A 16,937-nucleotide genomic window follows, 5' to 3' on the forward strand; every position below is an offset into this window, starting at 1 on the left:
TGCAAGTCACCAATAACACTGTTCTTAAGGCATTTAAACCCAGCTAGCGCATTCCGAAGTCCAAAAGGCATCACGGTGAGTAGAGACCAGTTATAAAAGCGTCTATCTCACGTGCTCGCTGGGACAACGAAACCTGACAATATCCTTTTAGAGGATCAAATTTGCTGACGAACTGTGCAGAGCCCACCAGATCTATATGGTCATTGATCCTGGGAAGTGGGAGGGAATCAGGCTTAGTGACATCATTGACTTCACGAAGGTCAGAGCAAAACCGTGGCGTGTTATCAGCCTTTGGAGCAAGCAAGTAAGCTGAGGACCAAATGAAAGATCAAGTCTCTGCAATACCCGTTTCCAGCATTTCATTTAACTCTGCGTCCAAGTACGTTTGTTGATTTGCATCTACACGATAGAACCTTTGCTTTATTGGCTTAGCATCTCCGACGTCAATATCGTGCACAATTAAGTGGGTGCAACTAGGCACATCACCAAACAAACACTGCAAACTCAAATCAACTGAACCAGTTTTGCATGGTGCGACTCAGGCAAACATCCATATTGATGAAAGTTTCAGAGTTCTTCTAATGGCCCAATAACAGAACTTCATCTGGAGTACATCATGAATCTCTTCCTCGCATCCGAACAGGTTCAACAGACTCCACCAGCAGTGCACTAACTACATAGGCTGCATGATTGTGACCAATTTTTGGCTGCGTACAGAAAGAGGGTGGCTCAGAGGTGTGTGCGTTTGAGTAAGTTTACATGAAAAACCTGAGTTGGCTTCCTGCGCTGAAATTACATAATTCTGCTCTGAGATTTGTTTTAACACCGTGTGTAGACCTGTAGACTTTGCCTGAAAAGGTGAACCAACAATAGGGAGGAAGGCAACCACCGGAGTGCCCAGCATCTCCAAAGTGTTTCATCTTGACCCGAGCTGTGGCCAGACTTTCCAGTGCCAGTTCTCCAGTTGTTGCCTTTTGTTGAAAACTGTAACTGTACTCAATCAAGTTTTTAGCAAGTTCCGATTCCTTCCAGTTACCGGCAAATGTAGCTAAGGGACTTCCGACTTACGGTGTGCGCAAACATGAGTTAATTTGAGGAAAACCTTGTGCTCTCTTGTGTTGTCTCTCTAGCTGCAAGCATTATGTCACGGGGTGTGGTGGCGGACCCAAATGCAGACACCAGGGGGTAAGGGACTGAAAGGGTTTTGTTCCAGGAGGACAAAAGGGAAAAATGTAGTGGAGCAGCGGGAGAGTGAGGGTGGGGAACTGGGCAGAACAAGACAGGGCAGGCAGACTGGGGAGCTGGAGGGGATGATCCCAACTGCGGGCACAGGAAGACGAGGTAAGTACAGTTAAAGAGAAGGCAGTTGGATAAACTCAGAATCTAATAATACTGAGCAGCCGAGAACAAGCAAGATACAGGTTGCATCAACGACCTGGCTAAGAGTGAATGTAAAACCGGGGGAGATGAACTGTTGAGTAGATGGGTTGATGGAAGGCAGCTGGGTTGACTGGGCAAGTGAGGTGAATTAATCGCAATCAGGATGGAACCGGGAGATCAGGTCGGAGCCACGCCCACACACATACACGTAACCAGGGAAAACCCTCTTCCCAGTCTTTACCCAACCCCATGCAGTAAGCGCGTAGGAGAGCCATGAATGTTTGGAAGCGTTCCAACACACCCCGACTCTGAGCATGGTGAGCTGAGGCCCGAGGAAAACACGTAGGAAGAAAAGTTTGAGTCTTGGTCGAACTGAATGACTTTCGAAATGCCGACTATGGAAATGAACTTGGATAGTGCTCTCACTACATGACAGTCAGAAGGTAAGGAGTAACTGGCGTTGAGTAAGGCAAAGGACCCGCACAATCAATTGGCACAGCTTTTATTGTCTGGTTAGGTTTGTCTGTCAGCTGGCATATATGGCATGTTTTAATAAACAGAGACAACTTTCTTCATGCGATGCCAAAAGAAATGTCTTCAAATCCAGTCATACGTTTTCCTCAGACTCATCATGAGTTACTTTTAACACTTACTGACGGAGTGTAACAGGCAAAACTGTTTGGAAAAGAGGATCCCCTCACCAACAGGGAATCATGAAAGAAATAACCACATGCACTGTCCAGCACCTCAATGTCAGGTCCAACCTGCTGAAACAGCTCCTTCAGAGAAGGAAGCCTGGTGCTCTGCAACCAGATCACTGCAAGATATTGACACAGGAAAATTAGACAGAGGCAGGGACAATTTCCCCAGCAACATTTTCCTTATTTGACAGAGACACAGGTTTTGAAATTGTCATTACGCAAGTTACTGCGCAGTGAATCACGTTCATTTTCGCGTGATTCTGATCTCACCAGCGGCACAAGCATGCCCACAAGCAGAGGGTACATCTGCCCAAACACATGTGCTAACCAAATTGTTACTCTGGATGACAGAAATCCTCTATATCGGCAATCACTTTGTGGAATAGAACCAACACAACATTTAAATCCATTCCACAAACGGGATTCCTGTTTCATACTCCCTGAGTCCTAAGAGTCCTAAGAGCAGGACTTCAGCCTGAATGAAAGAGATGTGTTCCTTCAGCGGCCCCTTTCACCCCACTTCCTCCCATGGACACGACACCTTTATGGATAAATGGCAGGTAGGGATCCAAACGGACAGGACCAGTGTCTTTTACATGCAAGTCATGGTTAAAACCATCAGGAGTGATGACTTTAGGGAACGAATGTTCGAGAGTTCAGTCTTAAACAGTGAGAGCAATAAACAGGAACAACACTTGTAGTTAATTTGTATTCTCCTTTATTTATTTTACCTTTTTAATACATTGTAAGGCAAATACAAAAGAATATTTGAGAAATCAGTGTAACAATTACTAGATACTTTAACCCCATTTTTGAACCTCAAGTTATAATTAAAAGTGTTCATAAAAATGTGAAAAGGAAAGGGTGTGTTTGGTTGCAGTAAGTGCCCATGAGATGACAAATGAAACGGTAACTACAACAGTGTGTTGATTCTGTTCAGGAAAGATAAAAGTGTGCGCCAATGCAGAGATGTTGCAAAAGTTGACTTATTCTTTGCTGTGTGGGGAGCCAGTGGAGGTTTCGGTGTTGCACCCTCTACTCTGATGAACGGTTAAATATCAGTCATATAGTATCTATAACCCTGTAATACACATCCACTTAATCAATATGTTACATATGCCATAGTTTAAACACACTGTTCATAACATGTTAATATCATCAATAAATCATTTACAACATAATAAGCATCGCTGTGTCTGTACATACTGTCAATCCACCTGCATTTAAGAAATACATATAAATGGATAGATTTTTTAAATGTATTTATCATAAAATTACTGTAAAATGATTTTATAGACCACACGTGTGATCTTAAGTTTCTCTCTCTGAAAGGAGTGTGCCTTCTTCATCCCCTCCTCAGCAGTTCCAATTCAGGGAAGTTCAAAAGTGAGATAATGCAAAAAAAAAAAGAAAATAACTGAATATACTTGGCGAAACCAGGCTAAGACATGACCACTTTGTAACAATTTATTCTGGGTCTGCAAAAAATACAAGATCCTGCTAACTCACAGTTAACCCTTAACCCTAACTTACTACCATCAACTGCAAAATGTTGAATTTATTTAAGTCGTGGCGGTACGGCCAGGCACATGATTCTGTTTGCATGTGTACACACAGAAAAAAAAAGGTTCTTAAATGGTTCTTTAAAAGGCCGTGTGGTTCCACGAAGAACCATCCCCTACTGAAGAACCATTTTATCTATTGGATGGTTCTACATGTTTTTCATATGGTTCTTTGGGGTATTAAATGGTTCTTTGGGATATTAAAGGGTTCTTAATTCATGTTTGAGTTGTTGAATCGTGGGGGATGGGATAAATTAGAAAAAAAACTATCTTGCCATGATCTGGGTGTGGGGTAGTTAGCACTTTATGAGTGATACATAAATATATATATACACATACATATATATATATATATACACATATATATATATATACATATATATATATATATATATATATATATATATATATATATATATACATATATATATATATATACATATATATATATATATATATATATACATATATATATATATACATATATATATATATATACATATATATATATATATATATATATACATATATATATATATACATATATATATATATATACATATATATATATATATATATATATACATATATATATATATATACATATACATATATATACATATACATATATATATATATATATACATATACATATATATACATATACATATATATATATATATATACATATATATATATATATATATATATATATATATATATATATATATATATATATATATACATATATATATATATATATATACATATATATATATATATATATATATATATATATATATATATATATATATATATATATACACATATATATATATATACATATATATATATATATATATATATATATATATATATATATATATATATATATACATATATATATATATATATACATATATATATATATACATATATATTCTCAATTCAAATGTATGAGTTTTAATTTGAAATATCTCTTAATTGGGACAGTAAAAATGTCTAATTTTCAGTATGGGTGGAGTCAACGATGTCCTCAACACATGTATATCAGTCATTGTCTGGACTTATTGAGAAAACTGTTTTTATTACACTTCAAACATCCATTTATTAGATATTTTCTCAATTCAAATGTATGACTTTTACTTTGAAATATCTCTTAATTGGTACAGTAAAAGTGTCAAATTTTCTCTATGGGTGGAGTCAACGATGCCTTGATTACATATACATCAGTCATTGTATGGAATTATTGAGAAAAATATTTTTGTAGCAGCTCAAATATTATGATATTAGCCTTTTTTTTGTCCTGAACATATATGCATTAGTCATTGTGGGGAATTATTGAGAAAAACATTTTCATAGCACCTTAAAAACTTCAGAAATTTGCCATTTGAAGATATAAATTCAGTTCAGAGTTTTTGCTTCGTAAAACATCTTAATTGACTGTCAGTCAGGTATTATTAATTTCCAGCAACCCTCAAATCAAAGAATAAATACACTTTACGCACAATTTAGGTGTATTTTCCCTTTAACTCACGAGATGATGGTATCATTTTTTATACTTATTGGAATATAATTAATTTAATCTCATTTCATTATGCAATATGTATACTTTGTTGGCATCTTATTTTGAAAACCGGATGTTCGTCTGTAGAAAACCGGAAGTTTTCACGTTAATATTTCCGCTAACTTTGCAAAATCTTTCACTCGCTCCCGTCCTGTGCCGTTTGGTTGCGTTTACCGTAAGTTTCAGCGTATAGGTGCACTACAATTTAAGTGTCTGCTGAGTTGACCACGGAGATCTGAATGTCTGCTGACTTGACCGCAGTCCCAAGAGGCCTGGGAGTCGGGGACATCATGGACAGGGGCCTCAGCTGGACATTCCCAGTACACCCTCAATACACGCTTGGTCCAGCAGCCTCTCCCTGCCATCTGATCCAACTCACCACCATGTGATATAAAGAATGTAAGAATATATGCCGAAAAGTCCTATAACTTCCACACATAACGACTCAAATGATTAATAACCAGAATAAACAGCTTTTGTTCCACTCTGGCGTATTGCTGAACATCTGATCTGTGTGTCATAGTATAATGAGTGGAGATTAACTATTCTAGAGAAATGTTTTCTTTAGGTAGAAAGTTTTCTTGCTGGTATAGAAACCGTGGGAGGGGTAAAGTGAGGAGGGACGGAACAAGCATCCGGCCAAGCAGGTTCTTGTGAGTATAAATCAGATGTGTGTCAGTACATACTGTCAGACTTAATTCCAGGTCTGTTTCAGAGAAATACTGCGATCACACTAACTCTAGTTTGAAACTTTTCCGACTTGCAAGAAATGGAGGAGCATATCAGCAATGGTAAGATGTTTAATGGGATCTGTGATGTTAATATTCATATGTGCTCACAGTTTGCACTTTTGACTACTGTATTAGTGTGGCACAATGTAGACAAACAGCTATAAACAAAGACAAAGCTGATTTCTATTGTGATCCAGCCTTATGTTATGTTTGTTAATTATTTTTATGCTTTTGTCTTTTCCTGCTAGTCATTCCAGCACCAGTAACTATGAAGGGATCAGTTGTGCATGTTTTGTCCCCTGAGAACTGTTGCATTGACATTCTAGACAATGGAAGGACCATCAGAGACTTCCTAGACAGTAAAATAAAAGAGCGTGGTTCAGCGGTGAGTATCAGAGACATCATGTCACCTAAGCTTTCCTAACTGTGTAATTGTGTCCATGTATCGTGTGATAGTTGAGCTTTCTTGAGATGTGAACTAAATGTTGACTTTGCTCTATTTGTTCAGGACAATGAAGAGCCATTCTATGTGGCAAGTCTGGATAGTATATTTGAAAGGCACCTCAGGTGGCGTACTAACTTACCTCGAGTCAAGCCTTTCTATGCAGTGAAGTGCAACAACGATGCATCAGTTTTGAGGATGATGAGTGCTCTGGACACAGGTTTCGACTGTGCTAGCAAGGTACCGATGAAGTATTTCAAAGAGAATCCAGCTCTATGTTTTCTTTATTGTGGAGAAGCAGTTTGCTCATTTGAAACACGCTTTGGTCGATCACAGGTCGAGATCCAGCAGATGCTGTCCCTCGGAGTGACACCTGACAAAATCATTTACGCACACACAACCAAACCACTGTCGCACATCAAATATGCCTGTACTCATGGAGTCGATATGATGACTTTTGATAGTGAGGAAGAACTGCTAAAAATATCTCTTAGTCACGCCAAAGCCAAGTGAGTGAACAACTACTGATATTTTTTGCTCCTTTGTTTAGTTGATTATTGTTAGCTTACCGATTAACACTTTTGAATCACTTTTTCCAGATTGGTACTCCGCATCGCAGTGGATGACTCTGCATCCAAGATAAGACTCAGTTCAAAGTTTGGCGCCAGACTGGAGTCAGTTGGTAAGCTGCTGGGACGTGCTGGAGAGCTTGGCTTGGAGGTCATTGGGGTCAGCTTTCATGTGGGCAGCGGGTGCACTGGAAGTTTGCCGTTCAAGCAGGCCATCGCAGACGCTCGACGTGTCTTTGACATGGGGGTAAGTCATCGTCACAGCAATAGAACACAAGGATTAAATTGAAAATCTTTGTCAATTGTATATTGATGATTTGCAGTTGTGCTGCAACTCAGTGTGCATAACTGTCTGCTACAGTGTATATTTTGATACAACCACTGGGGGACACCAAAGAGAAATATTACGCATAGTGGCCATAAATTATATCAGAATGCTGCTGCCAGTTGTGGAATGTGCAGTAATCAAGTACATTTACTCAAGTACTGTATTTAGGTAAAAAGAAACATAATTCAATGCAACTTTATGCCTCTACTCCACTACATCTCAGAGGCAAATATTGTACTTTTTACTCCACTACACGTGTCTGACAGCTTTAGATACTTTTTTAGTCACAATAACCATACCCATCCTGTCCAGTTAAAACCATGTATCTCCAAATTTGGTGAATTGTTTAGTGTTTGTGATGAACTGTTGGATGAAGTGTTGTTACTTTAAGTGTTGAGAAAATAAACTTCTTAAACAAAATAAAGCCTCTTGGATCAGCTGGAAAGTGAATCTTCACAAAGATGAATGTTTTTCTGAGCTCATGAAAAGTTGACTTTTTAAAGATACTTGGTTCTCACAGATCATATGATGATCTTACAGAATATGATGTATTGCTGTAGACTAAACTACCCAACAGGTGATGCAAACATTTAAAGCAGTAAAATGCAACAAAGGTATGTAGATATGTAGGTACACATATTTTTAGATAAGCGTGTCTGTTGTAGTATACCTCACTTGTCATCTGTTGTGTAATTGTTTAATTAATTTGAATTCATTTGATCCAGTTTTATTCAGAGATTTAAATCAGACAATTTAATATTGTTCTGCAGCTGAGATAGCCCATCTTTCAAATACGGAAGAATTAAATAGACTATTTAAGTTAGTTAGACAACTGAGGCCACTCCATACAGCTTAACCTCCCATCTAACCCATCAGAACCGTTAATGTGAATCGTAAATAAGTTAACGTCAGATAATAGATTCTAGACTGATCAAGGAATTCATAAACAGATACTGAAATACTAAAATACTGGACTGCAGAACCATTAATGTGAAAGGTGAAGGTGAAAACAATGCATTTTCAGATGTGAATGAGTTTGTTAATAAGTAATGTTAGTAATTGCTAGACTAATCAAGGAATTCATAAACAGATTAATAAGCTTCAACCTAATGTAGGATCTCCCTTAAAATTAGTAAAATTAGAACTATTTTGAAATTGCTTCACAATCTTCCCTGGTGCTTCTTAAGCTCTCAAGTGCTGAACGGTGCATTGATATATTGAACTAAATTGAATCGATAATGGTCAAACTGATTTAATTGCTAAACATTACTCAACGATATAAGTCACTGATTCTACCTAATCACATGTAATGTTTCTCATTAATGTTCTTCATTGTACTCGTCATCATATTCTTTATTCATTCCATTCATTTTATCGTTGATTCAATCATTTTCTGTTTCGTAATTTAGTTCTGTAGTTAGTCCAATAAATATTTCATTCATGAAAGCTTGATCATTTGATTTGTGTGTATATGAAATAATAAGTCACTGTACACCATGATAAGAACTCCATAGCAACTCAGAGATTGAGACTTGAAGTTTTTCCTGTTTCCAAAATTGAGTATCGTCATAAATTATAACTAAATTATTTTACTTGAACTCATTGTGTTTTATGGCTGAAGCCATACATGTGCCATGACTCTTTTTATACTAATTCATGGGTTTATGATTCATAATTGAGTTATTGATAACTGTTACATTTGGATATTAATGAATTATTATGTATTATTATTATATGCTACAAGCAATAGCACTACAGTAAGTACAGTATAACATTTTGAATTATATGACTGATTGATTAGAAACTTTTTCAGAATTTGCTGGGATTCCAGATGAGACTCTTGGATATCGGTGGAGGATTCTCTGCGATTGAGAGTTTTCAACAGAAATTTGAAGAGGTAACATTTTTCAAAAACATACAATACGAGTGCTCATTAATGGATGTCCTGCATCTCCATTGTCCTGGTAAAACAAAGAGCAAAATGAGCATAAACAACAAAATAGAATGACACGGATTACACAACCTTTTTCCATTTTTACCTTAAGGACTGTGTAGACTGTCAAGGAACCTTTAAATGCATATTAAAGAGGCAAACTTAATAAGGAAATATTCGGAGTACTTGCACCTCGCTGCCCCTGAAGGAACTCTCAGGTCCACAGAACACGTCGTTGCCCTTTCATTCGCTCGCTGCTAGCACCACATTGTGTCTCATGCCGTGTTCACACCTAATCGCGTCATTCACGCCGCCGGTCCATTTGTGTTCATTCGCGCTGGACGCGCCTGAGAGGGGGCGTGGCTTATCGCCATGAAAGCCGCCATCAACCATAGAAAAAATAACCTATATTTCTCCTTAGTACGTGTTGTGGAAGTCCCAGATATTCTGGGAAACTAAACGCCGTCATGTCTTGGTTCATAACATTGTCCAGAGGAGCTCCGTGGATTTTATCGAGCTGTATTCACTGTGTCTAGCAAGCCACACGTCGGCTGTTTCCTATAGCTGTATGAACACAAAATAAACTGATTTGGCTGTGATTTAACTACAATAAACCGACTAAAAGGGACTCCGAAATAACTACGTAATGACGCAGATTTGTAAAAAGTCTGAATTCATGTTTAGTTAGTTCTCTCCACAAGACGACAAATAACTTTTAAAATACTTGTTTTCTCAATGGAGCTCGGATCGATCGGTGCTAGGCTATGCTAACATTGTAGAAGCTCCTTCAACGCTCAAAATAACGTCATGTAGACGTAAATTCGGCAGCGTCTATTCACTGTTTACACACACACACACATTTATACACAGTTTGGTCTGGTCTCTATTGATATGAGGTATCGTAGAGCTCTAGGTGAACACAGACGGATACAGTATTTGTTTCCTGATTCAACAACGGCAGGACATGAGTGATGACAGGAGAAACATCTCAACGCTGATAGGCTATCGCGCCGCAGCGTCACGCCATTTTTTCGCCGAAGTTGAAAACTTTCAACTCACGCGTTTGGGGCGACTTCGCCCAAACGCCCCGCGCCATCGCAAATTCACGTCACTCCAGTCTCATCGCATCAGTGCATAGACTTTGTATGTAATCTACTCGGGCGAATAATTCGCACTGCGTTTGGTGTGAACGCACCATTAGAAGACTTTGCACCATTGCTGTGGCCATATGGTGCCGCTGTTAATAACTTTATTCAAAAGATTTGTTTTGATCTAAAGAATCCAGAGGGAAAAAAAGAAAACTTCAGATTTTCATATTTAACCTTAATCTTTACTCACATACACACGTTTGAAAGAGCAACACTTCACGTTTCTATCCGTACCAATTATTTAAAAAATTCCAATATCACTGTTCTAATAGTTGCTCAGTTTCAACCTTGCTTTTAAAAATGCGACCATACATTTCCCAAAATACTTAATTGAGAATGCAGTTTAGTTGTATAATATGGTGTTGGGAACGTAGAGGAGCGTGTTTGGTTATCAGCATCTAAGAAACTAAATTCTTGACATCAATAGAATTATTAATGTCAGTAACAATCATTAATGATTATTAATAATAACGGGGCACCACCCTGCGAACAGGGACCAATAACCAAACAATAAAACTAAGTCTCATAATTAGCGTTCACTCACAATGTCAATAGTCTGAGTACTATTACACATTCAGAGTGAAAGTGAAGGTTTAAGTTCGAGCACAGGCCACTACATCCAGTTATTATTACACACATATGCACAAGTAATCACAGACGACTGCTCTTTAAAATATAACAGAGTTTATTAAATAAAATAGTAAATGATCAAATCAAGTAATATCAAAATAAACAAACACTATCATACAATTATATGTCTAATACCTAAAGTCAAATGAATAAAGTGGGGTAAGGATATGTATATAGATATATGTACATGTGTGAGTGTGAGTGTGAGGAAACAAAGGGGGGGGGGGCTACTCAAACAGTGATGGTACGTAACCTAAAAACGGGCGTGTGAGCCGACAAGCAAAGATGGCGGAGTCTATTGACCCGCGACAAGATAGCTGAGAGGTGGCTACGTGTAACCACGTGGGACGGCGCACAATGTGGGTTGGGACAATAGATTACGCGACCACGTGTCTGAGAGGTTCACCCAAAATCAGTGAATCTAACTATGTGTGTGCGGGTTAGTAGGAAGAGAGAGAGAGAGAGAGAGGAGCTCTGAGCGCGGTGCTCAGCGCTGCAGTGAGAATGTGAGGAACAGCTGATCACTCGTAAACTCTGCGGTCGGATTCTGAACCGACCGGTCACGCTTGTACGGTGATAGTTGCGGTTCTAGATCTCACTCACATAGCCGATTTAAAGAACAGAGAATAAAACCAAACAAAATAAAATAATCCCCAAAACAAAACAGATCTTTATCACTGCGGTGAGATGCGAGTATTGCTCTCTTATCACCCCGAGACTCGATCGGCGAGACGAGGCTCCGCCACCGTGGTTTTGGTCTTTGAAGTGATAAAATCACAACCTCCACATCCACTAGCAGCGACGGATCTAATGCAAACAGTTACGGCAGGAAATACACAATATAACGGGACTCCGTGGTCCGCGATGCTTGCGCCATAACACGTTATAACACGACAGTAACTTAACGTAACAAGACACAGGAATAACAACGACATAACGAATAGGCTAAATTAAGCTAATGCTAAGCTAAGCTAGGCCCAGATACCAGTAACTCTTACTTGTAGAAGCTTTGTTCGGTGGGGTACGTTTCCCGTGGTGGGGATCAGTCGGTCCTCGAGTAGCCGCTGGCTCTCGGTGGCGCGGCCTCGGGGCTGGCTGGCGCAGACTCGGCCTCCTCGCTGCAGAGAGGGGCTTTTTAACTTCGGCTGAGGGACGAGGTTTGGGTCGTCCTTCCCGGAAATCTTCGGCGAGGAAAGATTGTTACCTTCTGCCGGCGGTGTGTACACAAAAAGGGTGGGAGAACGGGGCATAGGAGTTATCCGTTCTCGCACTACAGGATCCAAAACTCAAAATAAAACACAGTCTGTTCGACCAGCGAATGTTACATGTGACCTGATAGGATTTGATGAGGCCGCGGTTCCTCGTGGATCTTCTTGTCCCCTGGACGAGTCCGGAGTGAAGAGCCCTTGTGGACCTCCTGACACCAGCGTGTGTCCGGGGTGAAGAGAGCCTTGTGGATCTCCTTACACCAGCGGTGTCTGGACGGAAGAGAAAGAATTCTAGCTGTGCTCAGGCTTATAAACCAGGTGGCACAACCAGTGGGGGGGCCCTTTCTTGGCCAATGAGGGACCAGCATCAGGTTTCTGCTGGAGCTGGAGGGTGTGGTCATCCGGCATGAGGTTTCTTGTAGACCCCATGTCAGGCGTTTTGGTGAAAGGAAGGAACATGGCTGCTCCTTTGTTTGAAAAGCACGTGTGAAGGTCTCAGCCAGCCAGGACAGCAGGGTCAGATCCCAACAATGGAAATATAATTTAGTGTGAGTCATTTTCAAGCTGATGCACAAAAAGCTTGTTAAGGAATTATTAACTAACACTCCATAAAATTACATTATATGATGGACACCACTGCTTTATTATATTATTATTTATTGTATATATTTTGCATTTTTTAATACTTAATATTTTTGGTTACTCTGTTACTTTGTATGTCTTGCTGCTGTAACATACAAATTTCCCCCTGGGGATGAATAAAGTACCTATCTATCTTGAAGTGTCTGAAGCTTGATCTTTTAACCATTCATCCATTAAATATATATTATACACACCTGCATCCTTTCCATCATTAATGATTGTGTGATATCTCTATCATCCTCTATTATTAGCCTCTTAAATTACACAGGTCGTACTTCAAAGAAACACATGCAGAAACCTTACCTTTGTTGCCTGTACTGCCAGTCATACTGGCAACTGTAGGTCACTTTGTAGAAGGTGTATTACATGTGAAATATGCTATTAACCCATTGTGTTTTTTCCTACTAGTTTTCGGAGGTCATTAATAGAACACTGGATGAACTCTTCCCACCTGACAGTGGGGTGCAAGTTATTGCAGAACCAGGCCGATACTACGTGGAATCAGCCTTCACATTGGCAGTGAATGTCATTGCCAAAAGAGTAATCGGTAATGTCTTTTGAAGCCACATGTATCCAGTATTAAGACATAACTTTGCTTGTATTTAAATGTATCTTGATTTTAAATACAAGGAGTGTAGGTGACAGCTATCAGAGGAGTCTGTTGGCACTACATGGCAATGCCTGTGGTGCAGTTATATTAAATCAAAAATGAAGAAGATTCAGGTGGCATTTAATGATGCTTTCAGAATCTTGCTCAAGCTTCCAAGATGTACAAGTGCAAGTCATATGTTTGTGAGTTGTAATGTTCCCACCTTCCATGCTGTGTTGAGGAATTTTATCTACAAATTAAAATGTCGATTAAATAACTCAGAAAATGTAATTATAAAAGCCTTAACTGAGCAAACACAAAGTGATTCAAGATATTCTTATTGTTTCTGGAAACATTGGAACAAATGTCTGTGTGTTTTTAACGAGTGACTTTTTAACTGCAATGATTATACCCGTGTCTTGGTGTCCTCGTATTGTATTGTATTGTATTTTTATATTGTTGTTGTATTTGTTGCTATGTGGACTCATGAGTCTAAAATAAAAGTTGAATAAATACACCACTACATAAATATGTATCCTCAATAGACAGCCATGCTCTCTGCTCCTCTGAGTGAGCATAATGAGTTGCAGGGTTGTAGATAATCACTTTGTGCAGACCCACAGATACCAGGTTGCATGTGGTGGAAGGATCCTATTATTTGCAACATCTTTGCAAACATATTGCACAGTTGCCATTTTATCATTTGCATGTATTTTTTTTTTCAGATGATGAGGACAACTGCCCTGACAGAAAAATGATGTACTACGTTAATGATGGATTGTATGGCTCCCTGAGTTGCATTGTCTATGATGCTGCTCACTGCAACCTTCAACCATATCTTCACCGGGTAACTATCAACCACATAATGTCGCCACATAAGAAAGCCAATATTGGACGATTGTGCATGATTACTTCCAATGCCAACGGTGTATATACTGTATATATATATATATTATATATATATATTAGTGCTGGGCAAGTTAACGCGTTATTATCGCGTTAACACATTCATTAATTAACACCGACAATTATTTTATCGCGCGTTAACATAGTTTCTTTTTAATTATTAAGCGGACATTTTTAACACAAGAACCTGGCAGCGAGCGGTGAACAGCTTGTGTGGTCTCTTCCGTCTCTTCCTGTCCGGTAATCAGCGTTGCATATGTCTTTGACCAAAATACCAAAAAAAGCAAAAAAGAAATTATTCATTTAAATTATTTTTTTTAGAGTTTTTAAACTGTTTTTGTTTGGGCAACGATTACAATTTTTAATCGCGATTAATCGCATTGTTATGTGCAAAATTCAATAATGAATTCAAAAGTAGTGTATTGCGCACTTTTATTTAAAAAGTACTGCTATATGAACAAAAGTGCAAGAACATTTGGTTTGCAAACACTTTAAACAAATAAGGTGCTTGTTAACAGCAGTATTCCCTTTACACAGTAGCAGTTAAAATACAGTTATAATGATTCTGATAATAGATATTCAGCCGGTGTTCACAGCTTTATCTTCATGTGTGTAATAGATGCAATTTGAAATATACGCCTTGAAAACTGCAAACCTATCTATGCCACACAAACACAGCTGTTCACCACTCGCTGCCTGGTTCTTGTGTTAAAAATGTCCACTTAATAATTTTTTTTTAAAACGCGCGATAAAATAATTGGCGGCGTTAATTAATGAATGTGTTAACGAGATAATATCGCGTTAACTTGCCCAGCGCTAATATCCTAATATATATATATATATGCATGTGAGCCTGCCTCACATTTTATATGGTTACACAGGTTGTTGAGAGCAGCGAGCAGAGATACCGGTCTGTTATCTGGGGTCCAACCTGCGACAGCTTTGACAAAATAACCGACAGCTGCTGGATTCCTGAGCTGCATGTGGGGGACTGGCTTCTCATCGACAACATGGGTGCTTACTCTGTTAGTTTGTCCAGTGACTTCAACGGCTTTGAAAGAGCACACATTTACCCTGTTGTGACAGCCGAGACATGGCACACCTTAAACCTTTCCGACATCTATGACATCCGCCAATGATCTGATCTCTTCTATTCGACAGTGGCTCAATACGGTCCGTAACAAACAGACATTGATTATTATAGAGATAGGCTTATTTTTTTTTATAATCCATCTTTATCCTCAAAGGGCTCCACACAGCCATTACTGTCCTTTTGTCCGGTAAAAATAAAATCTGTTGTACCGGATTCTGTCTCCTGTGGTTGCTGTTGGGTCCTGATCCTGAACTCCCGTGACAGCCTGAGTCTTGCAGTGAACCAGGGTTTATTGTTGTTTAATGTGCAGAAGTTTTTTGTCAGCACACACATGTTCTCACAAAAACTGATGTATGATGACATACGAGAAAGGATGGGGATGGAGAGGAGGTGGGGCATGGACCGTAGATAGGAAGTGGACATAGTTGTCATGACGTCACCTTTTGGTTTGTGGACTGGAGTTTTGCAGGCGCCAGTTCGGCATTTTGGCCATCGCAATCTTGGACTTTGGCCGTTGCCATCTTCGTTTTTTGCAACCAGTGAACGGAAGTGATCATATATGGACTGCGGAGGAGTTGCGTAGAGACAATCAGGTTGGTTGCCCTAACCCATCCTGTCTAGTTAAAACCATGTATCTCCAAATTTGGTGAATATTTTAATGTTTGTGATGAACTGTTGGATGAAGTGTTGTTACTTTAAGTCAGGGGTATAGTTCAACGAGGTCCAGTTAGAGAAACCTTCCTCATGCAACGGTTTGGAACATCACAATAATGTCCAAGTTGCGCTATGATTTAATTCCATATACAGGTGCTGGTCATATAATTAGAATATCATCAAAAAGTTGATTTATTTCACAAATTCCATTCAAAAAGTGAAACTTGTCTATTATATTCATTCATTACACACAGACTGATATATTTCAAATGTTTATTTCTTTTAATTTTGATGATTATAACTGACAACTAAGGAAAATCCCAAATTCAGTATCTCAGAAAATTAGAATATTACTTAAGACCAATACAAAGAAAGGATTTTTAGAAATCTTGGCCAACTGCAAAGTATGAACATGAAAAGTATGAGCATGTACAGCACTCAATACTTAGTTGGGGCTCCTTTTGCCTGAATTACTGCAGCAATGCGGCGTGGCATGGAGTCGATCAGTCTGTGGCACTGCTCAGGTGTTATGAGAGCCCAGGTTGCTCTGATAGTGGCCTTCAGCTCTTCTGCATTGTTGGGTCTGGCATTTCGCATCATCCTCTTCACAATACCCCATAGATTTTCTATGGGGTTAAGGTCAGGCGAGTTTGCTGGCCAATTAAGAACAGGGATACCATGGTCCTTAAACCAGGTACTGGTTGCTTTGGCACTGTGTGCAGGTGCCAAGTCCTGTTGGAAAATGAAATCTGCATCTCCATAAAGTTGGTCAGCAGCAGGAAGCATGAAGTGCTCTAAAACTTCCTGGTATACGGCTGCGTTGGCCTTGGACCTCAGAAAACACAGTGGACCAA

The 16,937-nt window shown here is 39.0% G+C and overlaps 1 protein-coding gene across 1 annotated transcript; it reads left to right on the forward strand.

Annotated features, from left to right (window-relative positions):
* Window positions 1–196: 196 nt before the first annotated feature.
* Window positions 197–15,475, forward strand: LOC142945216 (ornithine decarboxylase-like). The gene is made up of 10 exons (XM_076086636.1): window positions 197–259; window positions 1,131–1,341; window positions 6,190–6,326; window positions 6,450–6,623; window positions 6,720–6,892; window positions 6,983–7,199; window positions 9,094–9,177; window positions 13,250–13,394; window positions 14,138–14,277; window positions 15,218–15,475. The coding sequence occupies exons 1-10, from the start codon at window positions 197–199 to the stop codon at window positions 15,473–15,475; spliced, it is 1,602 nt and encodes a 533-aa protein (XP_075942751.1).
* The last annotated feature ends 1,462 nt before the right edge of the window (window positions 15,476–16,937 follow it).

The sequence above is a fragment of the Anarhichas minor genome, unplaced genomic scaffold, assembly GCF_050575085.1.
Source record: "Anarhichas minor isolate MPS153535 unplaced genomic scaffold, ASM5057508v1 ptg000007l, whole genome shotgun sequence".
Lineage (NCBI taxonomy): Eukaryota > Metazoa > Chordata > Actinopteri > Perciformes > Anarhichadidae > Anarhichas > Anarhichas minor.